This window comes from Thermobia domestica, chromosome 18 (genome assembly GCF_964235325.1).
Source record: "Thermobia domestica chromosome 18, izTheDome1.hap1.1, whole genome shotgun sequence".
Lineage (NCBI taxonomy): Eukaryota > Metazoa > Arthropoda > Insecta > Zygentoma > Lepismatidae > Thermobia > Thermobia domestica.
The window spans coordinates 176,186,088-176,211,694 of NC_137471.1; the positions used below are offsets into that span (position 1 = coordinate 176,186,088).

The 25,607-nt window shown below is 36.9% G+C and overlaps 1 protein-coding gene across 2 annotated transcripts in view; it reads left to right on the top strand.

Annotated features, from left to right (window-relative positions):
- The first annotated feature begins 7,605 nt into the window (after positions 1-7,605).
- Positions 7,606-25,607, top strand: part of l(1)G0320 (signal sequence receptor subunit 1 l(1)G0320) — a 59,261-nt gene continuing 41,259 nt past the window's right edge. The window contains exon 1 of one of the 2 annotated variants that reach the window (XM_081745271.1): positions 7,606-7,838. In XM_081745271.1, the coding sequence (XP_081601397.1) occupies positions 7,775-7,838 (64 nt within the window). In that variant the 5' untranslated portion in view covers positions 7,606-7,774. The remainder of the gene's footprint in view (positions 7,839-25,607) is intronic. The other variant, XM_081745272.1, reaches the window with a different exon arrangement.

The window sequence follows — 25,607 nt, forward strand, 5'->3', positions numbered from 1 at the left end:
AAGAGGCCGTGGATCGTGTTCAGAGTTGGTGACGATGGATTTTGGTGAGCCAGAGTAGGTCAAAGTAGATGAGAGTAGTTCATGGTGGGTGATGGGTCAGAGTGGGTCACCGTGGGTGGTGGGTCACGGTGGGTGGAGGGTCAGAGTGGGTTACCGTGGGTGGTGGGTCATGGTGGGTCAGAGTGGGTCACGGTGGGTGGTGGGTCAGTGGGTCGTGGGTCAAGTTTTCATTGACCCACGCCAACTCTGTACTGTACTGTACTGTACTTCTACAGCCAGTGCCAAACCGACAGAAGTGTGCTGATTGTTGAAACACAGTGACTGGCGGCTTGGCCGGTCAGCAGCGCCTTATGAAGGCCCCATTAGAAGCAATGTTCCGCCAGCGGTGGCTCAGTGCGGCGACTACTGTGGGAAACTTGGTTTGGGAGTGAGGGGGATGATGGACGGTAGGGTGGGAGAGTAACAGGTGCGAGCGAGTACACAGTTCTGTTAAGCGGTCGTTCGGTTGACCGACGTTCGGATAATCGACGCTCTACTGTATATATATATATATATATATATATATATATATATATATCGGGTGTTGCAAAATAAGTGTTACAACTCTTGGGAGGTGACTCCTGCCACTGAGACAAGAAAAAAAGTTCTTTTCAACTTTCTGCTATCGGACGTAGTTTCAGATCTACAAGGTGCCGAAAGCGTGGGAAAATGACTTTCGGACGCCAATAGTTCGGAAACTATCCAACATAAAGAGGGCGGGTAAAAAATTCACTGAAGAAGTCATACCTGCTCTATTGAATTTTGCATGTTTCACAATCCTACCATGCACGCGCAAGGGATTCCCCAAAGGAATGTAGGGAGTCCCGGATAATCTGCCAAATGAAACTTGGTCTAAATGGATATGAATTGATAGGCTTTCTACCAGGTAACAATAATTCGTTTGTCTTAAGTCGATATCTGGAACAAATACAAAATGGCGGACACCTTTATGCCCGTTGTGTGTGGTTGCATAATCGCCAGGTACGGATGCTGGTCAACAGTGACGTTCTGAGTATTAATTGTAGCGAATTTGTACTCAAACGCTCTAGAAAGACATCTTGAGTGTCGGTAGAGCATAACAGATGAAGCAGGGTGATTCACATGTGTGGAAACACTTAACGAAAAATGGCCAGAAATGCACTCATACTCAGTAAACGTGAGTTCAAAGCGTCGGAAATGTAAGGATTAGCGTCAATAACATGAAAGCCATTGCCAATTCACCAATAATATTCCTTCAAACAGATGCAACATGATGTGCACGGTTGCATACCAATAAGGATGCAACAACTGAGGCCAAGTTAAAATTGTGGAATGGACTCAGTAAGAAATTGGGTAAACTAAATGAATGTCATTAGTGGGATCGCATGATCGATATTGAAATGTGGCCAATGTGTGTGTTGATATCAACATGTAGCTAATGAACAAATGTCAACATGTCCCACTACTGATGGGATATCGTCCCACGTGCGAAAAATAGGAAAATAACTACTCGGGTCTTGAATATGAGGCCGTGGGCTCCCAGTAGGATTGGAAACTGCGACCACGCGAGCAAAAGCGAGCGCTCTAGCCCTGAGGTTCGAAGAAGCCTCACTTTCTCTGTATTCGTTTCTTTGAGGAGTACCCACTTTGTTTGGCAAGCCCTCTTGTACAGCCTCCCGACATACTTGTGTGTTTCATTTTGTTACTCCTACTGCACAGTTGTAAACAATCAGAGCTTTAAGACGTTTCTTCCTATTTCTCATGTCGTTTTGTTTTCCATATGTATGGTGTTCCAGCTGTAGTGTTCAATGTGCCAAATCGGTTCATTTTCGTCTTTGTCTTGGCATGTGCACTGTGTGTAAGATACGAATTTCTGGAGGTATTTTCCTATATTTCGAGTACGTCATATGTCTCAGAAGACGTGGGACATGATACAAGTTTGTAATTTTCACGCTCTATCAGAATTTGAACCATGCATTAAGAGATTTCTTTTCATATGTGCCGACTGTGGGACACTGTCGCAAACAAAGAGGGACATTGATAGAATCGTGTTCTAGTTACGTTCTACCAAAAGGTGCACCAGATGTAATAGCAGAATGTACAACGTTTTTTTTCTAGTTTTCGCACGTGAGATGGTGTCCCAGCAGTAGTGCGACATGTTGACATTTGTTCATTAGCTACATGTTGATATCAACACACACATTGGCCACATTTCAATATCGATCATGCCATTCCACTAGCGACATTCCTTTAGTTTACCCAGTTTCTTTGTGAGTCCATTGCACAATTTGAACTTGGCCTCAGTTGTTGCATCCTTATTGGTATGCAACCGTGCACATCATATTGCATCGGTTTGAGGGAATATTATTGGTGAATTGGCAGTAGCTTTCATGTTCTTGACGCTAATCCTTACATTTTCGACGCTTTGAACTCACGTTTACTGAGTATGAGTGCATTTCTGGGCATTTTTCGTTAAGTGTTTCCACACATGTGAATCACCCTGCTTCATCTGTTATGCTCTACCGACACTCCAGATGTCTTTCTAGAGCATTTGAGTACAAATTTGCTACAATTAATACTCAGAACGTCACTGTTGGCCAGCATCCGTAATTGGCGATTATGCAACCACACACAACGGGCATAAAGGTGTCCGCCATTTTGTATTTGTTCCAGATATCGACTTAAGATAAACGAATTATTGTTACCTGGTAGAAAGCCTATCAATTCATATCCATTTAGACCAAGTTTCATTTGGCAGATTATCCTGGACTCCCAACGTTCCTTTGGGGAATCCCTTGCGCGTGCACGGTAGGATTGTGAAACATGCAAAATTCAATAGAACAGGTATGACTTCTTCAGTGAATTTTTTACCCGCCCTCTTTATGTTGGATAGTTTCCGAACTATTGGCGTCCGAAAGCCATTTTCCCACGCTTTCGGCACCTTGTAGATCTGAAACTATGTCCGATAGCAGAAAGTTGAAGAGAAATTTTTTTCTTGTCTCAGTGGCAGGAGTCACCTCCCAAGAGTTGTAACACTTATTTTGCAACACCCGATATATAAATTCGAAAAAGCTCCCGGTTTTCCCTGCTTTTCTCATTTCTGGTGTATAATATGGACAGGTGAGTAGTGCCGGAACACAAACAAAACAAAACAAAAAACAAAACAAAATAAAACAAAAACAACAACAACAACAACAAGGTATGAACCATGATCTTACGATAAATAGTAAGGAAGCAGTAACTGTTTCAGTGGAAGTCAAAAATTTACCTCAAAAAGTGGAAATCCCAAAAGGTTTAAAATTTCTTTGTGGGTCGATGAATTAAGAATTGCTTCGCAATTTGCAAGATGTCCAAGAAGGAGTTAGAAAATTAGTTACAAAGGAAAAGAGACAATAGCTGTGTAAATTCCATTGACGAAAATGTGAAAACAAATACATCGAGAAATGGTGAAGAAAAATCCAAAGAACACGTTAAGTTGCCAGCTACTATTCAGAGAAAGACATAAGTATATTTATCTATTTATTTCACATTATAAAGGTTGTTATGGCATCTCCGGCTTGATAATGAAGATGTCAGATGGATAACGTCCTTCGTTAAAAGCATTGGATAGGAGAGTACTTGGGGCCTGTAAGTTAGGTACTATTCCGACATTTGTCTGGTGCGAATGAAGAAAAACCTCTCTTAGAATGGCTGACCTGCAAAAGCTTTTTCACACCCTCTTGACTGATTTATTATTATTATTATTATTATTATTATTATTATTATTATTATTATTATTATTATTATTATTATTATTATTATTATTATTATTATTATTATTATTGGCATCATCTGTGTGAACGGCCCCAGGGTTAAATTTCGCTCGAAACAATTGTTGTTCGAGTAATTCTACTCTTAAAAAGTCGATAGTCAGACATCCTTACTGGTATTTCCAAGCTTTTGACAGATTAAGTGAATGCTGGAATAGTATATCGGCTTTATAAGCATCCTTTGTCAAATCCTTTTGTGTGACAATATTGTAATATCCTATGTGATGTCGTAAACAAGCAGTTCCACGCTTCAATGTTTACAAACAACACCACATGGTTCGGCAAGAGGATCTTCCACCAGAGGGACCTGTAATCACATGCAGACGACGGCTTCTGGCCCCTCCCACGGAGCAGAAGACGACATCGGAGCAGCAGCGCCACCGCCACCCAAAAGGACCCTATAAATTGGATGGACGAAGGCAACCCGACACCAGTTTTCTGGTGACCCTCCACTAGTCTGCTACGGGACTCTTGGAGTAACCTAACCCCAGGCCTCTAGTCTGCTACGGGACTACGCCTATCCTATCTCCTGGCTTAGCCTGCTACGGGGCTCTGTCTGGGAATCCCAACCTCAGCCGCTTAGCCTGCTACGGGGCTCTGTTGGCAACTTAACCTGCCTCTGCTTGCTACGGAGCATTGGTTCCTTAACTCCACTCCTCTTAGCCTGCTACGGGGCTCTGTTGGAGATCCTGTCTGCGACCACTCGGTCAAAGACTACCTTTTACTCACCCTTTTAAATAGAGACCAAATTGTATAGTATTTTGTACAAATACTCATATTTTTATAATAAAACTGGTAGTGGGAGTCGATTCCGGACACTCTTTTTATTAACTGCTCTACCTCTTCCTTATATGAGACGAGTTTACACAAAGTTTTACAATATACTGGAAACACCTTTCAACATTGAGAAAATGTCTGACCACAAAAATTGTAATCTAACTAGAAGAGCTAGACTTGCGGGTTTTCTTATTTGCTTCCTCAGTTTTAATAATAATAATAATAATAATAATAATAATAATAATAATAATAATAATAATAATAAAAACAGTTTACAACTTTTATTTCTTTTAGGAAATACTTTTAGGAGAGCACTTTTTGTCTTTATCTATTTTTTTCTTTTTCCTAGGGTGCGTATTTATTTTATTTATTTAATAATCACCAGATATAGCTTAAAGGACATTTTATATTGCATATCTAACAACAACAACAATAATAGAAAGGATTTGGGAAGGTATCGGTCAGGGTCTGTTTAGTAGGTACTATCTCGGCATTTGCCTGGTAGTACTGAGGAAAACTCCAGTTAGGATGATTGGCAGCGGGACTGGAACCCACGACCTAGCTAGTATCAGGGTTTAATTCACTCATAAATTGGCCTCGAAAATGTTCTCTAAGATGCCTATTTGTTGTTTGGTCGAAGCGACTCTTTTGCATCGCTTCTGATAAAAAACTAAACGTTTAATTAAAAAGAAAAAACTAATCGGACCAAGTTGCAAACACGAAAAATATTCGATCATAACGCCGCAGCAGGCGGCATATGCTTTATTCGGTCCAAATTTGTCTTGAAATTGGCATCTAAAGCAAAAGAAAGCTTCGTGTCTGAAGATCGCAACAAAGACTAGATTTGTACTTATGACAGTGGTATAACCTAAGTTTATTTCTGCTTTTCCGAGACATCTAAAAGTTTTATGTGTGGTACTTCATGAAAACAGCTTGTCTTCGTATTATTGTATTGTTTATTTGTCTATTCTTTATACTTAGCTATTAACGCTTCAAGTTGTTAATTATTTTGCTCATTGGGACATAGAGGTCATTGTTTTAATTGAATAGTTGAGTGACACATTACCCTAAATATCAACCGCCATAAGGCCGATATTAGTATTAATACGGATACTAATTTCGACATTATTGCTGTTGCACTTATGCTACTGGGTCACTCAGCCTTTCAATTCTAAAACAGTCATGCGCCAACGAAACCAAGATTACACTTTTTCTATTTTACTGCAATTAAGATCTGACAAAAGAAAGCTAAATTCATTCTCCGAGCAAAAGAACAACTAAACACAATTTGGGAGAAAGAAAGAGGTTCTAAGTTGCAGGACGGACAAACTACAGGTTGAGGGATATTAATCTCTTCTTGGTTATGGCCCTGAGCAGCCAGTAGGCTGTAGTTCGCGACCGTTTTACAATGTTAAAATTCAAAATTTCAATCTTAAATTACTCCAAATGTTATCAATATTTTAACTCAAACGAAACATGTGTATCTCTGTGTACATTAAATACATCCGACTGTCATAGTGATAGATAGGACCAAAGGAATGAGCAAGGTGGCGGAAACATCATTGGTCCAAGTCATTTTTTTGCTTCTTATAGTTATAAGTAGGGGTGCCCATAAGGGGGGGGCTATGACGCAAACTGCGTCATTGAAATATTTGGGGGTGTAAAAATCTATATATATATATGTTTGATGGGGGGTTAAATTAATCGAAAAGATTTTTTCATGGAAGAACACCTACGGATAGACAATTGTGGGGGGGGTGCGTCATGGACATAGGGGGGGTGGGCACCACTGTTATAAGTCATACAAGTACAACCCCTTCTACAGACTAACCTACTTAACGCAGAGAGCTAAATAAGGTCTTGAATTAATCAATAACATTATAGGTAATCTTTTTCTTAGTCTCTGGTTGATAGGTTAAGTAGTCCAGTAACTGTTCTCCAAAACATAGCTCTCCATTCAGACTTCTCTTGTTACTTCATATACATATCCTGCTTGTTATGCAACCGATACGCGCAGACAGCCAGTGTGAGTTGTTTATAAGCAAGGATATTTCATAACTTTCTTATGAACTGAACTTTAAATCTTGATAGTGCAAAGACTAATAGTATTGCAACACCCTAAATATATATAAATATGTGTGTGTATGTGTAACGAGGGATGGAGCGTATACTCACCTAAAAATTAATATTACATCACTGGATATGAGTAATAATTCTAATTGTTAACCAACTCTTCATTTGATCCATACATCAAAGTAAGGACAATGAAATGAAATGAAATCTTTGAGTTTTACGTCCCGCGGTTATGCCGGTTAGGCTAAAGGAGACGGTGATGATGAGTAATGAATGAAATGGTGGAATGAAGAAAGTGGGAGGACACGGGAGAGCCCCAAAGAAACTCACGCACACGGTGTTTGTCCACCACAAGGTTCACTTCAGGTTCAGGTTCAGGTTCAAGGTATTTTCCTTCCTTCTCTTCGGAAGTTTGGCGGGGGCCGGGATCGAACCCAGGACCCCAAGCACCAGAGGTGAACGCTCTACCACTGAGCCACCGCGGCACTCAAGTAAGGACATGATTTTTGGATAATCCCTCACCAACATCAAGATCTTAGGAGACTGGCTAAGATCGAGTTGTGAGAAACCACTCTGACCAAAATAACAGAGAAAAAAAGTAAGGGAGTTAAGGATATCGTTCTTCTAGAGAATATTTCAATTTACGAACACATATATTCATTTTTTCTTCAGAAACATTTGACCCGCTAAGTAAGGATATGAAATACGACTGTTATGGTATGCAGAACTTCGTTTCATGACTTATTTTCCATCAAATTTGGACTTCGTCAGAATTGTCTGCATACTCTGCAACTGTTAGCGCTATTATCCATAGAACGGTATACATGCAAAAACGATACATGAAAGAATATCATGTACGCGCCGAGTACTTGTTTTGTTTAGAAAGTTTCAATAGTTTTTATCGTTAGTGTTTTGTTTATTGCCATGTGTACCAGTGCGTGGTCGCTGGTCCATTTCTGGCCTCCACGTACCTCCCATAGTTCTTTTCGCATGACGCCACATTACTGTGTTGGGAAGAGTTGTACAGGGGATGATAATCTGCAGACATCGGGTGGCATAGTGATCAAGAATTTAGTTGTATATCATCTGTGAAGAAAATGAAGTCTATATTTTTGCTGTTATTGTTAGTTTTTCCAGCGGTAATCCTGTTGGTAGAAAATGGTAAGTGGGTATTTTGGAGTTAATTGTAGTGTTTACAAATCAGGTGACAACCGCGACTACAACACAGCTGTGCTACAATTCACGTGAAAATAGTTTATACTACCCTACTTTGTTATTGAAGCCAAATTATTTCTCTGACTTGCATAAACGATATGTGTTACATTCATAAGTTGCATATATATTATCCTTTTAAATAAAATGTAAGTGTTTTCGAATCGTAGCTGAAATCTTGAATTGAACTGAAAAAGAAATTTGAGTTTATTTTAGTGTCCTGCCAGATTGAAATCCTTACAAAAAATAATTTCAATCATCAGACATGATTTTCAGCTATATTGAAGCAAATATTAGTGACACGGGTGTACTTGTGTAGCATATTTTTAATGAAAGCTAATGTGAGATGTGAATTTCCATACATGGACGTCTCTAGTTAACATCTTCGTTTTGATGTAAGATGGTGGTATGTTTAGTACAAGGGGTCCAGAAGCACGTAAGAAACACAAAATTTACAGGAGAAATGAGTGATGCAAGTACTTAGACGTAACATAAAGTAACGAAATCTAAAGTAACCTAACATAAGCTAACCTGAACTAACCTAAACTAACCTAATCATTTTTTTGGAAAATTATGCGGGACTCCTACACTAATATAACATAAACTAAACTAACCTAACGTAACCTAAACTAGCCTAACCTAACTTAAACTAACCAACCCTACCCTAAACTAACCGAATGTGAAGAGAAACTACCAATATTGTAACATTTTTTAGAGAAGAGAGCTAAGAGAGCTGGACCCCTTCTGCTAAACATAGACCGTAAGATGTTTATCGATTGTTGTTGACCCCTCATTCGCTCAAGTTTTGAGTTTACAATATGTTTTCATTATGCTTCAATACCGACATGTTCCCATAGGCTACTTGTTCTTTTTAAAAAGTTCCATCGCTTCCTTATAGTATGCCACTCAAGAAATAATTAAGTGAAAAGGAGAACTGGTTTTCATGCATTCAGAATATGTTGGCCACTGTAGATTACTTATACGGTGCTGGTCAAGTTTACTTACACCACATTTTGCAAAATGTAGGTACAAGTAAAGGCATTTATTCCGCAGTTGGGCGTCGGCTTTCGCCAAGTTTTTTCGCTGTTATCTCCTTTGCACACTTTCTGCAATTTGTTACTAGATTCATTAATCCGTGCTCTTCACAAACTTTTAAAAGATTTTGTTCGTTATCAACATACTGCTTTACAAATGTTAAAACTGTTACTCCATTGCCCTTGTACATTCGTCATGTTGATAACATATATGCTCGTTTCTTTTCGACAATGCAACTGTTTTGTTACCTTGCGCCAAGTAGTTCCCTCCGGTCGCCATATAGTCCTGTGTTCATAACCGCTTATATATAACAAATAAACAGATTTTTCGAGACTTTTATATTATCAAGCACACAAACGATCAAATTGTCCATTTCTTTCCTGTAAATTTTAAAAATTTTCCTGGAAACGGACGCCCAACTTTGGAACTTAACCCGATTTATTGAAGAAATTCTAATAATGGAGCAGTGTATAAGTAATGGAAATATGGTTTGCACTTACATCTGAGATTCGTATTTACGTGGAAATATAGAAATTAAACCTGAAATGCACGTAATCTTCCATAAGTTCATTACAGATGAATTTGTAGTTTGTGAAATAGGTTATCATAAATTACAACAAAGGTGTAATTTTACTAGACGCATCCATAGATTGTAAAGTGTACAGAAAAATTTGGGGAAGTCTTAAATTTGCCCATTTCACGTCGAGAACAGAACCCAACCAACCACTGCGGGGCTTCTTACCCGTTGCTACTCCTACTCTTACTGCTCCTACTACTACTACTAGTACTATGGATCTGTACTGTAAAACCGCACGTTGTTTGGTGTGGCATTAGTGCTTTTTAGTGGCCACCTAGCACAGCTTCGAAAGTTTTAGAAGACCTGTTAAAATGAACCTGCACCGGGGAATGCGAGCACACACCTCGGAAATGATTGCTGAAAGTACAGGAAATGGAACCATGGAGAGAGATTTTTTTTATTATGAATTTCTGTGTGGATCCGTGTAGTAAAACTGCATGGAAACAAAGGCTAATGTTTAGCAGAAGGGTCCACCAGTTGTTTCTGAAAAATGTTAAAATCTGCTTTTTCTGTTCACATTAGGTTAATTGAAGTTAGGTTACATTTGGTTACGTTATGTTTGGTCTAACAAGGCAGGGTACCCTGGTGTACCACGCTGATTGTGATAAGATTGCAGAGACAGAGAACATCGAAAAAGAAGCGACACGTATTTGTTTTATATCGGCCAAGCGTATTGAAAGAATGAAATAGGGACTTGAAAATCGGTCAAAATGAGATTGTGTGGAACGAGAAGAGATATCGGAAAAGATTAAATGTACGAAATAGTACCCATATTCGACGCAATTGAATGAGGTAGAACACACCCATGAGAAGAGAGCAGAACATCCTGAAATGGACCAATCACGTGTACAACATTGTCACAATGTGTTACGGAAATTAGCGGAAAGGGTGGTAAAGAGCAGAAAGAAAGAAAAAACGGAAACAGAAAATACGGTGTTTTTGCTTTGGGTGCGTATGTTCCCATATGCGAAAGAGACGCAGATTCATCTCAATGCGTGAAGATGGGAGAACACACAGGAAGGATGCAAACGCCCTTCGTATAGGCAGCCAGCGAGACAGTACTGCACAGTGGGCTGCATATATCGCGTAAGGTATGGCACAGTAGAATGTAATAGTAGGTAGTCCACATACGTAAGATAAACATCAACAGTAATGTCACTACAACGCATGGGTATCAAAATTACATCACTACTAAAATACGCGAACAACATAACGGTAACATTTTTGTCGTCTCCAACATCCTGCTTATCGTTGTTTCCGTTATGCGATATATGCAGCCCACTGCACCGCTGGCTGCCTATAAGAACGGCGTTTGCATCCTTCGTGCGTGTTCTCCCATCTTCGTGCATTGAGGTGAATGTGTCTCTCGCATACGGGCGACATACGCACCGAAAGCAAAAATACGTATTTTCTTTTTCCGTTTCTTCTTTCTTTCTGCTTGTTACCACCCCTTTGGCTTATTTCCGTAAGACATTGCGACAATGTCGTACATGTGATTGGTCCATTTCCAGATATTTTGCTTTCTTCAGATGGTTGTATTCTACCTCATTGCCTTGCGCCGACTATGGGTAATATTTCGTACATTTACCCTTTTCTGATCTCTCGTTTCGTTCTCGCTATATTCCACATAATCTCATTTTGACCCCATCGTTAAGCTCCTATTTGACCCTTTCAATACGTTTGTTGGCCGATAAAAAAAAAAAAAGAAAAAAGAAACCTTTTTGGATGTTCTTTATGTCTGTACAATCTTATTACAATCGGCGTGTTACACTGGGTACCTGTGAGTGCTTTATGTGATTTTTTTTTATAGTTTATTATTATTATGCAGTTGCAATCAAAGAAAAATTCTAAATATTGTTTCGTTCTAATAATATTTACTATTGATAAAATACATCGAAATGCCGTACTTGGGGGGGGGGGGGGTCATACAAACCGCACGAGAGGCATTTTTGAAATCAGAAGTATCTCTGGTATCTATTTATGTATAAATGGGTCAAAGTAGAGTCAAATAATTAGTATTTTTATTCACTTTTCGTACTGATACGCAAATTAAGTCGTTGTATTTATTTAACTTAGAATAATAAAAGTCGTAGTGAACTAACTTGGACATTACTTCTTTTGTACTCTGCAGTATTTTGAAATTGTCCATATGTAAATCTGTATAATGGTTTCACTTGTGCAAGTATTTATCATTTTGTCCTTCTGAAATGACTCTTGATAATTATATTAAGAAGTATGTAAAGATCAGTACAACGTATTTTTATCAGGAGTCCTTCGTGAGTAGTCGGCAGACGTATCGCAGTTTTGGCCAATTAGTCCCGGTTTCGAGTCCAAATGAAGGACGGTTCCCTCAGATGTAAGCCGAGAAGCGGTTGAATTCCGTATGTGACCCCTTCCAACATAATCCGGTTGTTGCATGATAACACCAAGGCCAAACAAACTTATTTCTTTCCGTCTGTGATATAAATACATAGAGCAAATTATTTAAACCAAAAAAACCTGGTTTTTTGGTTTTTTCAATAAAAACAATGGTTTTTGCCAACCTTGTTCACCAAAATACTAGGTTGTGACCTTTGCACACTTGACAGTGATTATTGCTCGAAATACATTGTGGATCTATGGCATAAAAACTAGTGGGCAAGAGTTTCCTATAGCCATCTCATTCATTTTTTCGATTCAGTGATTTGATCTTTTGATTCCGGTTTTGAGAGCTTACCTGTTCCGCTAACTTGATTGCTTGTAGGAAGTCATATGGTTCAAGGTTCAAGATGTTTCTTTGTTTGAGCGGAGAATTATGGATATGGTGTGACGTCATCTTGTGTGGCAGTCTTTAATACTACACGTGGTTTCTTGGGTGCTGCTTTATTGCTGTGGTGTTCGTGGAATGTCGAATGGCATAGAGGTTCTCGTGATGAAAAAGTCATAGGAGTTCTAAATTTTTACAAGCTGACAACATTAATTTGCGGAAATAGTGTTGATGCTTATAAGATATTGTTTCAATGTGAGTGTATTAAACCTTTAAAGTATTTGCGTTGTCTTTGAAAAGCTGAAGCTATTGAACACACTTCTACATAACCGGTTAAGAGTGTATTTTGTATGTTATAAACGTCATTGTTCTTCTTACTTGAAGCAGTTGTCTGTGCGAACTGGCAGCTTTATTAGTGGATCTAAGGTGGGAGTACGTTAGATTCTTTTGTTATATGTTCGTGTCAGGAGTTACGAATTATGAGAATATTATTCATGAATGTTCATTTGGCTGTTTGTTAAGCAAAAAAACAGTTTCTTGTTGGCTCAGCTTTTGCAGAGAAGTTTGTTTTGAGATTCTAGTTCTGCATTGAAATATGAGGTGTTTGGTTTTGTTTGCTGTTCTTTCATTTTAAGTGTATAGTTTTGTGAAATTTACACTGGACGTTAATTGCCGTTTTATAAACTGTAATGGGGTTAGAAAAGGGTTAGGAGAGCGTGCTACCCTCATTATTTTTCGTTTGTAGGAAGGGGGTTTGGGGGGCTGGCCCCCCACCCTAATGTTTTTTTGTTATGAAGGTATGGTGGTTCTTGCTGTAGTTTCATCTATTGTTTACTACGTAATGTATTTTAAGTTTTGTTACATTTAGAACTGATACGATACGAAGTTCGCTTAGTTCTGTATGTATCAATGCTTGAAATATGAAATGAAATGTTGTAAATAATAGTAGAATCATTATAGTCGGAACTACCATAATTTCTAACGAATTCTATTCGTAAGGAACTGGTTCCGGTGATATTTCAGGAACTGTTCCGAGGAATCAGTTCTTTATGAATCGGTCCATTGAACGATTCAATTGAATGAAATGGCCTAAGTAAACTCATCCCCGGGTAGAAGCGCAGCAGGGGTCCCAAGCGGTAGTGAGGGGGTGCATTCGTAGGAAGCAGGCGCGTCAGCGGTGGTGTGTACATGCATAAAGGAGAATATTGGAGACACACTTTATATGTCACAAAATGAGTGACTTATGTGTTGCACAGTTTTGGGGAAGAAACTAAATGTTATCCAAAAAGGACCAAAATGTACTAAATTAGGTTAGATTTAGTTAGATGTTCCTCTTCTTTTCTGTAGTTTCAATTAGTTTCTACACTTACGATAAGCTGTTCGAGTGTACCTAATTTTTGTACAATCGTTAAAATATTAAAACACGAGATGTGACAATCTTTTATTTCCCCACGTCCTTTCTCGTAAATAATAATAATCGACTCTGCGCCATATAGTAGATTCTGCTTCCACATATAGTGCCTCTTACAACATCAAAAACAGCTAACAGCAAGTATTTTCTTAACTTCGATTCCCCTCACCTGACTTTCACGAACTCAAATTCATCTGGTAAATTTCCTAAAATTGGTCCGGCGATACAGCAGTTAACCCGAAACAAATTTCTGTAGGCCGCAGAATTATGTGGTACGTGTTACAACTGTATTTTGTTTACAAGTGTAGCGTTGTTAGTGTAAAACAATTACAAGTGCTATAAGAACTTCTATCACTGCGAAAGCCTTTTTTTCCACTATCTTAGCGTACATGTATATTTACCATCATTGATGTGTCTGCTTCCTTCGGACATACCCCGTCCTATCTTTCGAGTCCAACCGCTTCGCCAGGCTTGGCTCCGTTAGGGAACATTCATGCATTTTAGTGGTCATCTAGTACATGTTCTGAGTATTTTGGACTACGCTTTTTATGGCATATGTCCGGACGCTATATTTACATGCAAATCGTGAAAGAATTAATTTTTCAACAATTATTCGTAGTGGTCCCGTTGAACGTCATCTGTGCTATGTGGTGTATTGTGGTGTTGCTTAGTGAAAATCGTTTGGAGGACAATAGGAAGGAAACTATTAATGAACTATAATTTTTCAACTGTCATGTCGATTTAGGTGCCTAAACCTGACCTCCACAACTTACACCATACTTTGTCAGGATTACTGTTCAATTAATCGTAAGTGCAGATTTATTGTACTGATCCATACATAAATTCATTTCATGTGTACGTCTTTAAGTAAATCTACTAAATGCACCTTAAACGATCGATGAATTATTATTTTCTGAAATACGACTCACTTTTGGAGAGAAATTATGAGACAGCACAAATTTGACATTTACTCATAAACTTATGAGATAACAGTAAGTTCCTTGGCAACAACTTGTTCTTTACTGGCGCCCTGAACTGTTGCCTAGGTTAACTTCTTTCAAAACTAATAGAAGCTGAGTAACGTGGAAAAGTTGTGAAATGTGTCTCTAATTACTCTTACTGACCCTACAGCTGGAAAAAATTCCCTGGGTCTTCTGTGAAGTATAGGTTTCCCTAACTTTCAGCATGTTTTGCAGATTTTCCCTGGCCACCAAAATGGTTTTCCTGACTTTCAGAAGCAATTGACCCCTAGCTAAGCAAGATTGGTAATTAAGAAATAAGTTATTTTCGAGATAATGGTTAAGGTACAGTCCGTAGCAAAAAAACCTGCAACACGAGCGTGTAAGTTTGTGAAACGACGAAGTATTTTGCTCCAAAATAAGTGCAGGGGAGGACGCCGAGTTTTTTCCCTGGGCTGTTAGGCGTAGTTTCACAAATTACATGCTCATGTTGCATGTTTTTTGCTGCGGACTGTACAGAACAGTTTACAAGTCGAAATCTTTCCATAAAAAGTCATTCATAAGTAACCATAGGTTGAAAAGAATAACTTCTTTGGATTTTTAAGAACAATCCAGATTAAAACGATATATCACTCGGCCCACTTCTGATTTAACATTCTGAAACTAAATTCAAAATACTGCCATGATGTTTACACACCCTTATCACGTAGCACTCCACTTATCCATATTCAAAATTTTATTTAAATTCCTGAGACAGTTCTCTAATTACAAATGTTTTCATTTTTTTCCCCCTTGAACTTTTTTAGCAGAACAACGCAAATACTTATAGGCTCCTAGACTTTCAAAAAATTAGTTTTTCATAGCATTTTCGGACATACTTTGGTTCATTATAAAACAAAAAGGAAAGTTGAAACTCTCATGCCTTTTGGTTATAAAACTCATTTTCTGACTTCATGTTGCGCAGCCAAAAATTTTTCGTGATTTAGCAAAATTATTTTTTTTAGTAGATCTTCCAGATGCGCAAGGTTGATGAAACAGTTTTCCTTTAGACCTAGATGTTTTGATTAGTATTTGGTAAATATTTGACGCAGATAAGTTCATTAGTGACTTATGAGGTTTCTCCTCGAACACTCTAGTCATAAGCAGGTGCTAGTAAGCGATATTTGAGTAATTTTCTCACTCTAATAACCTGTATCTTTGAAACTATATAAACCAGAAAAGAAAATTTTCATATGCTTACTAACTTGTTAATCCTTACAGCTGTATCAAGTAGCATGAAAATCTGAATTGGTGGGTGTCATGGCCCTAGTGAATTGACATGGATCAGCGTTGGCAAAAACCATGTTGTTTATTGAGAAAAAGTAAAAGATTGTTTTTTTTTTAAATCCGGTTTTATTTTGTTTAAAGTTTTTTGAAATAATTTGCTCTATCTGTTTATAGCACATATGGACAAAAATAAGTTTCTCTCGTCTTGGTGTTATGCAACAATCGGGTTATGCTGGAAGGGGTCATATAAGGTTAAAGCGGAATCCAAACGGCTTCTCGGCTTACATCCGAGAGAATTTGTCCTCCATTTGAACTCGAAACTGGGACTAATTGGCCATAAATGTGATACGTCTGCCGACTCACGAAGGACTCCTGATAAAAATACGTTGTACTGATCTTTACATACTTGTTAATATAATTGTCAAGTGGACAAAAAGATAAACAGTTGCACAAGTGAAACCATTATACAGAATTACATATGGACAATTTCAAAATACTGCAGGGTACAAAAAAACTAATTTAGTCCAAGTTAGTTCACTACGACTTTTATTAATTCAAGTTAAAGAACTACAACACCTTAATTTGCTTATCAGTGGGAAAAGTGAATGAAGAAACGAATTACTTGAGTCCACTTTGGCTCTGACCCTTTTATATATGAATAGATACAAAAGATACTTCTGATTTCAATAAATGCGTCTCCTGGGGTTTGTATGACCCCCACCTAAAAAAGTTCGACATTTCGATGTATTTTATCAATAGTAAACATCAAAACGAAACAATATTTATAATTTTTCTTTGGTTGCAATTGAATAACAATAATAACAAACTATGAAAAAATCACAAAAAAAAAAAAAAAAATTCATAAACTTTATATATATATATATATATATATATATATATATATATATATATATATATATATATATGCTTTTGTAGTATAATCTCTTTGAGTAATGAATGGGGAATTTAGGTCTGAATATAATACGAATAATACATGGAAGTGAAACGTGATAACCCATAAATGTGTGTTCATCAAGATTGTACGAACACTTACCCTTTTACGAACATTTTTCGTTTTTTTTTTTCTTTCTTTCTTTGTTTAAACCATTTTTTTTTCAGCTGGTTTAAACCAGTCAACCCTGATATGGATTAACCCATAAACAGATATTTCATTAATAACTTTATTATATGGAATGTCATTTCTTATTAAATAATCCTAAATTGGATAGTGTACGTATGGGAGTGGGTTTTCTTGGGGCGAAATTTTCGGAAAGCGCGTTATTTATTTTCGTGGAACATAACAAGATTCAACTCTCTATTTTATGCATTAGCCAGGAGTACCTCTCATACCCAACATCAAAGTTCTTGTGCCAAAATAATACGTTTATAAGAGATGCTCACAATAATCAGAGCGCTCGATTACTTTTTTGAGATGTACTGTAATTTCGGATCTCTTGAAGCCTTCTTAAGTAACGTTATTTCTAGTTGTTATTCTTTCTTTCCCTCTTCATCCTCGGGAGAGGATCTTCATGAAACATTTAAAATACACAAGATCAGCGGGACATCGAATAGACAAGGAATGAAGAACAAATAGAGGTAACGCTACTTCAGAAGGTCTCCGAGAGTGCGAAATTATAGTCATCACCGTGATAGGTATTTGCCATTATTGGTAGATCACTTGCTGCAACTGAGAAGCGTCCATTTTCAACGGTCTTTCGCTAATCTCTTCGTCTTCACGTATGATTTTCTGTTCTGATATCGTTCATTAATTCTAGTCTCTTTCGCCCTCTCCCTCTCTTTCCTGCTACCATACTCTCTATCACGACCCTCATGATATAGTTCCTTCTTAGCCAATGTCCCAACCAGTTTCTCTTTCTTTTAAAATTTTCTAACATTGTTCTTTTCTCCTCCACCAGTTCTAACACCCTCTCATTCGTTTTCGCTAGATTCTTCTCCACACCCACATTTCGAAAGCTTTCAGTAGTTTTTCATCTTGTCTGCGTAATGTCCATGTTTGTGACCCATACAGTTCAGTATTCCACACGAAGAATTTAGTTTTTCTCAACTCTTTGTTCAAGGTCCCACAAAAAAGTATTTTCTTCCTCCTAAAGCCTTCTTTTGCCATTCCTATTTTTTGCTTTCATTTCACGTTCACACTTCATATCATTACTAATAATACTACCCAAGTATTGAAAACTAGTCACGTCTTCTATTTTCTCTGCTTCTACTTCTATATTTGGCAGTGACTCCCATTGTTCCAATCACGATAGCTTTTGTCTTTCTAACATTTTTCATCCCATATTCTTCACAGCCTTCCTCAAGTTTTCTAAAAAGGAGAAGTATGAGTGCCTGTATTTAAATTATGGATATATTCTTGGTTGTTAATTTTTAGAGTAATTTAGTGTGTAGGTGATGGATATTTTATTTTTAATAATATAGTTGTAACTTTCTATAGGAATTGCATGATATTTTGCACACTCTTTACATAGGCAATTTCTATTATGAATAATAATAAATTAGAAGTTGTGTATTTAGTACTTAAGTATAGTAAAAGCATCAGCGGCGAAGAAATTTTAATAGATGAGATAGAGTTTTATCATTTGGAAGATGTTTATGTACTATACAAATGCTTAATCACACCTTTTCTATCGGAGTCAGCTTTTTTTGCTAGCTGAGTTATGTCATAGGATCAGTAATGTTACGTAATATTTTCATTTCAAGAGCAATCGTTTATCTGATAAGCTACATTTATAATAATGTTTACAGTCAAGTCTTCGTCATTTTCTATCAGACCTTTTCATAAGAATGAAAGTCAATCTAATCAACTGAATTGTATGCTTAGTAGCAAAATTCATTCAGTCACTTAATACATGCACTTTTTAAATTATTTCCGAGGGGATAAAGTACGATTTTCATTAGATCGTGTAATTACGATTCGCGTGTGGTTAACGTTGTAGCCTTGGGTGTAGGAAACCCGGGTTCGATCCTTGGCAGGAGCTTGTGTCCACGTCTCGTATAGGCATGCCGGAAAGCCATGTTGAAAGTCAAAAGCAAATAATCATTTACTGTTAATAGAAATTCTGCATTTTGTGTGTCCCATTATTAAGTTCGGCATTATAGAGTAAATGATGGAGAAAGATTGTGATATTTAAGAAATTATTTTCAATAAATCACTTACTGGACCACTTGGAACGTTTTACGTTTGATATAGGTCATGCAGAAAAAGCGAAATTTCATATAGAGGGAGGTGAAACTGTGAAACGACAGTCATATTCCGAATTTGTAGAAAGGTTGCCAAAATATGAACAAAATACTATGTACCATAATAAAGAAATACATTAATGTAGAGAGTGAAACTAGGCCATTCGCAAGAAGTCCTTACGTTTTCGTACAAGTTCCTTTATTAGCATTTTCGGAACGAATTTACTTACTTGACTCTCCTTTATCGTGCATTGTTAGTTCTCTCGACGATAAAGAAAACTGTTCAAATTAGATCTTCTCGAAATTATTAACGTGTCAGTGTTAAGATTTTCTTTCTATAGAATTTTTTGTTTAGGGAACCAATGAGGTTTCCAGTGTTGTGGATTTTAGTATTTCGTGCTTCAAATAGTATTGTACTACCATGAGCAAAATAAATGACGCGTCTCTTTATTTTGAAGTTTTTTGAAAATATCTCCGTTTTCTTTATATGTTCGAAATTTCGGAAGGTTTCCCCAGCAGGACAGGTTAATAACAAACCCGTTTTTAATATTTGTGTTAGATATTAGCTTAAAATAAAGAAATTAGAAGCAAAAAACATTAAATCGACAGAAATCTCGAGAATTACCAACTCTGCTAAAGTGGGAAATTTTCAAGAACACGAGGGAATTCTGCATTTCAACACGAAGCAGCGACATCTATGTCATTGAGAGAAATGTGGATTAAATCTACAAACTAAACTTTTAACGAATATTTCTAGTATGTCTTATTATATGCATTATCTGCAAACTCCAAATATATGAATATATGCTAAGTATTAACATAAAGATAGAGCAAATAGTGGAAATTATCTATGGAAAAGGACGAATTGGTAGGACGATCGTAATGAAATATCGTCTTTACCGGAACAGGCTCAGTTCACGTAAAAAGCAAATAGCTCAGTTAGTTAAAGCAACGAGTCTGTATGCTGAAGGTAGCGGGTTCGATCCCCTGGAAATGCCGTTGTCATTTTTATCACTACACTACGGTTATTTTATTTATTTTTTTATGTGGGAAAGAATCAAATTGTAACGTATGTGTAAAACTCATGACGATACCAAAAAAAGAAAAAATGCCGTTGTCGCACTTGCGTCCCTATATTTTGTTTGCAAACAGTTTCGTAATTATTTCCCCTGTGCTCACTGCTCACCATATGCTCGCTGGCGCATAACGAATGTTTCCCAGTAAATGTTAATTCTAATTTGGAGAATTTTATAAAGTTTCACAATATTTCTCACTAGATAGTCTTCTATCTACGTGTTTGGATATTTTGATAACAGATGTCCCTATTAAATGTTTAATTTTCTCTAGATGTTTAATTACGGAAAAGTTTTACAATGTATTTGTATTGAATTGAAATTGTTTTGAATTTACTACATAAGGTAAGTAGACCCAAGGAGGAGAACTCAAGTAATTGATATTCTACGTAAAAGCAACCTATTGTAGAATGATGATGCTTCTTACCTTCAGCACATAATCTTTACGTTAGAGAGTCAGACAGAGAAAAATCCTGTTTTTCCTCCTCTATGACCACCCATCTTAAACCTCTACATATCGTTGTTCGTCTCACAAAATTTCGGTGCTCCAAAAACATTCAAATAATAATAATAATAATATAATAATAATAATAATAATAATCCTGAATATGCCATCCTTACATAATGTAAGGATATCTTAGTTTCCTAGTTTAAATCTTAAATATCTTAGTTTAAAATGCTTTCTTTAGTACTTATTTGAGCAACCATGTAGGAGGGGGTACGACTTTTTATTTTGCCCCTCTCATTTCAGTAGCCTTCCAACAGAAAGTAATTTTTGATAAGCAGGACAGACAAAATGAATAAGAAATATATTTACAGCATCCTCTCCCCTTTCATGATTGGAATATCACGTAATATTTTTTTATTCTACGAAAGATGGCCCTGTGCGGTTAGGGGTAGGTAACTAAAAGAATACCTAATATATAGCGCCCCTTGATTGTAATATTACCGCTTCTTTATTTGTACGAAGGAGCCCCTACACAATCAAGGGTGACAAAAAGAATAGGAAGATTGTCTATTGATTCCAGTGGTGGATCCAGCACGAACTCCTGGGGGAGGGGAGGGGAAGTGAAACATTCTTTTGATGATGTGAAGCTGTCACAAATTACCACTTAACTAAACTAAACAATAGTGGGGGGAACCGGAACCCAGTCAGTTTAAATTGATGTAAAAGTTTAATTTTTGGCTTCATATTAAAGTTTTGGTTTCAAATGAGAGTTTCAGTCCAAGTGGTCAATGATCAAATCTCGTGGGGCTCTTCAGTGTAGGCTAATACGGCCCCCTTATGAGAAAAGGCAAAATTGTTAACATGTTTATAACTTTCGAATTTTTCGTCTATTTTAAAGAAATATTTTGCTTCGTATTAAAGTGTTGGTTCCAAATGACAAATTCAGTCCGAGTGGACAATGATCAAATCTCCGGGGGGGGGGGGGCTCTTCAGTATAGGGGGCTACGGCTCCCTTATGGGAAAAGGCAAAAATATGAAAATGCTTATTACTTCCGAATTTTCCGTCTATTTTAAAGAAATTATTGGCTTCATATTAAAGTCTTGGCTTCAAATGACAATTTCAGTCCGTGTGGACAATGATCAAATCTCGGAGGGCTCTTCGGTGTAGGGGTTTCGGCTTCTTTATGGGACAAGATTCACGTAGTTGATATTGCAAAATTGTTTTATATATATAAGTGGAAACTTGCACCATTTGGTTAATTTTACCTCTTATGTTTTGCAGATTCATATTCCAAGCAATAGTTACTCCGCAGAGCTAAAAGAAGGCACTTACTAGTTTCATTAAAATGAAATGTCTTTTATGAGAGGAGCAGACGAACGAACAGGCACCCAAACGTTGGTTGCGTCGTACGGTTGAAACTCGTTAAGCTCGCTTCAATTATTATTATTATTATTATTATTATTATTATTATTATTATTATTATTAAAGCTTTTTGCTCCTAATTTAGTTATTTTACTTTATTATTTAACGAATATATTGAAAATTGTCAGAGACACGTATGCAGTAATTTATTTCGGGAGGGGTCCGACTTCAATATTAGGATAAATTATAATAAAATTTTAAAAGATAATCCCCAAAATTAGGCTAAATTTACAGAAAAGTTGGGGTTTCAGAGGGGGTCCGGACCCCCTGGACCCACCCCTGAATGCGTCCTTGTTTGTCAGTAACATTTCCTCATTTTGAAACCCTCAAAAACTTCGGATAGACTATATAAAGGAAAACGAGTTATTTTCGATAAAATATCACTTCAAGGAGACGCGACAGTTTTATTGCACATGGTGGTATCCAACGTTCACAAGGGCAAGAATTCCTTCCCTTTTATTCTTTTGCTATTGTGCTGTATCGAAAGGTCAGGTTTGTAACATATTACTCCTACGAACAAGCATGACTGGCAGATAGGAATACTGAACACAACTCCAGAGAAATGCATGCTGAACTTACGTCTTTACGCTTTGGTGATTTGCCCTCAAGGTCAATCGAGTGGTAATTCAGTTCCGTCTCTGTCAGGGTTTGCCCAGGTGGGCCCAGCCCGAAAAAACCCGGTGGGTTTTTTCGGGTTGGACCCATCTGAAAAAAACCACTTTAAAACCCACCTGGGTTTTTGACCTATTTGTTAGTATATTATTGGTACAACTAAAGTGATTACATTGTAAGTGATTTTTATCAGATTTTAGACTTTTCTTGGGCGAATTAGACACTTTTACGTTAAGATATACAACAACATTCAACATAAGACCTTTATAAAGCTCTGAATGCGCTAAATGAGTTAAAAAAAAAAAAAAAAAAACTTGGCTTGAGATAGTTATAGAACAAATTAATGTATGGATTATGCTTATAGCCTTTTGAAGTAAAAGAAGCAATTTTGTACTTTAGAAAATATTTTCCGTGAATAGTGTGCTCGTCGACTCAGCGACACCGAGGGACGTTATCACTCATACGTTTGACGGGTTTAAGGTCATAGGTGCCGGTACTAATAGTACATATATAAATACATTTGTAAAACTATTAGTATTATTTCTTACTATTGATGTAAAACACAAGTGTTTTCAACTAAAATTTGGTTGAACCATAACAGTTCAGTCATTTGTTGCTACTCTTCAAATAAGCATTCTGTAGAATCTACACCAGCAATAGCGTAAAAATTCTTGTCAAATTTAAGAAGCTTAATGCTCGGGGTTCCGAAGACTATGTAACGCTTACTATTTCAAGTGCTGAGTTCAAATTTCCGTACTAGTGAAAGTTTTGATGTACACGCCGTGAAAGAAGTGCTCGAGAAATTCCCGAATTAAACGCAGAAGGATCGGAATTCTTTTTTTTTTTATGCCTCCACTTCCCCCTGCCTTGGCCGATTACTTTCGGACTTATTTATGGCAGACGCAACTGCCTCTTGCCTTTATTCTCTCTCTTATACTTGATGTTTCTTCATTATCTCCCTGTCTTTTCGGCTGTCAAACCTCAGCAGATTGAGGTGAGGCACATTTCTTTTCAGCATGGCACCTAATATTTAAAACCATGCCCTTATATTTCGCTCTCTTTTTTTTTTTTTTTTTTTTGGTTTGTTTGTTTTATTTTCCTTTATTTACCTTTTACATGCAGAAAATAACCTGAAAGAAGAAAGAAAATAATTGATTAATACATAATATAAATGATTGGGAAGCAGCACATTCACCATCCTGAAAAGTAAAAATTTAAAAAGAAAAAGATAAACAAAACACAGTGTAAAAAACAACATCTTCTCATTTGGTGTTGACTGTCTTGTAGTTTCTTCTTTCTTCTATGATTCTCTAAGTTTTAATCACACTGTTTCTCATATGTGTTTATTACTCTAACACGCACAACACTGACACACACACAATGTTAATACGGTAGGGGTTATAGAAATAAAAAACGACATAAATAAATAAATAAAAGAAACGTAAGTTTGTACTATAGTTCTGGGTGTTTGCCAGAACTTTAAGATTGTTTCTATTAGAATTTGATTTGTTTTTATTTAATTAATATCTTTTCAAAGTGCTATTTGTTCAATTACCTTCTTCGTTGGGTTCGTTCATTCCATAGGTTTCTCACTATATGCTCTGTTATTTTTCGAAAGTTATCGAATTTTGTTTTATCCTGCCGTAAGCTAGTCCAATCTTCATCTCTGAGATCCCTTATTTCTTCACTAGTTACGTAATTTTCACAATTCCATATTACGTGTTCAGGTGTTTGGATTTCTCCACATGAACACATTTCGTCATTTTCAATATTTAATCTTTTCAAATGTGTTTTGAAGGGTCCATGTCCCGACAGCGCTTCCATAGTTTCCTTCTTTATTTCACCAATTTCTTTCCTTACTTTGATAGTTGGTATGTATTCTTTGAGCTTTTCTCCTTTTGTTGTGGTGTACCATTCCTCCTGCCATTTTCTTTCTATCAACATATTTAGTTCATCTTCGTTGTTCGGATTTGTACCTAGAATCTCTATTATTTTTATAGTTTCATTATTTGTTTTCCATCGTTTTACAGCTTCTCTTAGTATTTGGTAGTGGATTGGTTCTTCTAGTGCAAGCACCTGTAAGGATTCTATCGGTAGTGTTTTGATTATTCCTATTGTTCTAATTATAACTCCTCTCTGAACTCTGTTTATTTGTTCCCTTAATTTTTTATTTGCAAATATTCTGTGAGCCCAGATGCTGGCACACTATTTTACTGTTGGCATTATTACAGAAGGATCGGAAATGAATACTTCAATAATAAAACTATTTATTTTACGCTTAAGCCTGGCATACGTCCCGTAAAAAAACGGAACAGTCCCGTTTTTGGGCCCGAGTGTCCCGCGTCCCCATAAATTTAGTCGGAAAAGTGAAATGTCCCGTATTTTAACTCTGTTCCATTTCTGTTATCAATATCCGCTTATTCGAAAAGTGAAAAACAGAAAATTCTGACATTGACTGGGAATCCTATAATTAGTGAATGTACAGTACGCTGTTGCATGTAACAGTTTCGAGGAAGTTATTACACCACCCTGTTCGACTTGATAGCGAGCGAAATTTGGAATGGTACTTTTTCCATTGAACTTGATAAAAACTCGGATACTCCGGATTAAAAATAATAATAAAATGGCTTTGAGTGTTTCTACATTTACAAACACGGGGGAAGATGGCTGACCTTTTCTCCAGCAACACATTAAGTAAGTTAACAAGAATTATAATCTTTTTCAGGGGCTAGGGGCTCAGAATTGTGCTTTGGTCCACGTCTTAGAAAAATGTAAATCTGGTCCTGACAGTTTCACACGACACAGGGAGAAAAATCAGCTTTTCATCAGATTAAACTGACGAACATAATTTTGGCAAATAAATCCATGTAAATAAATATTGCTAAACGCGCGAAGAATATTAAAAGTAGATTGTATCACTGATTTAAATAATTTGCATATTGTTTTCCTGCACAGCATTTTTATAGC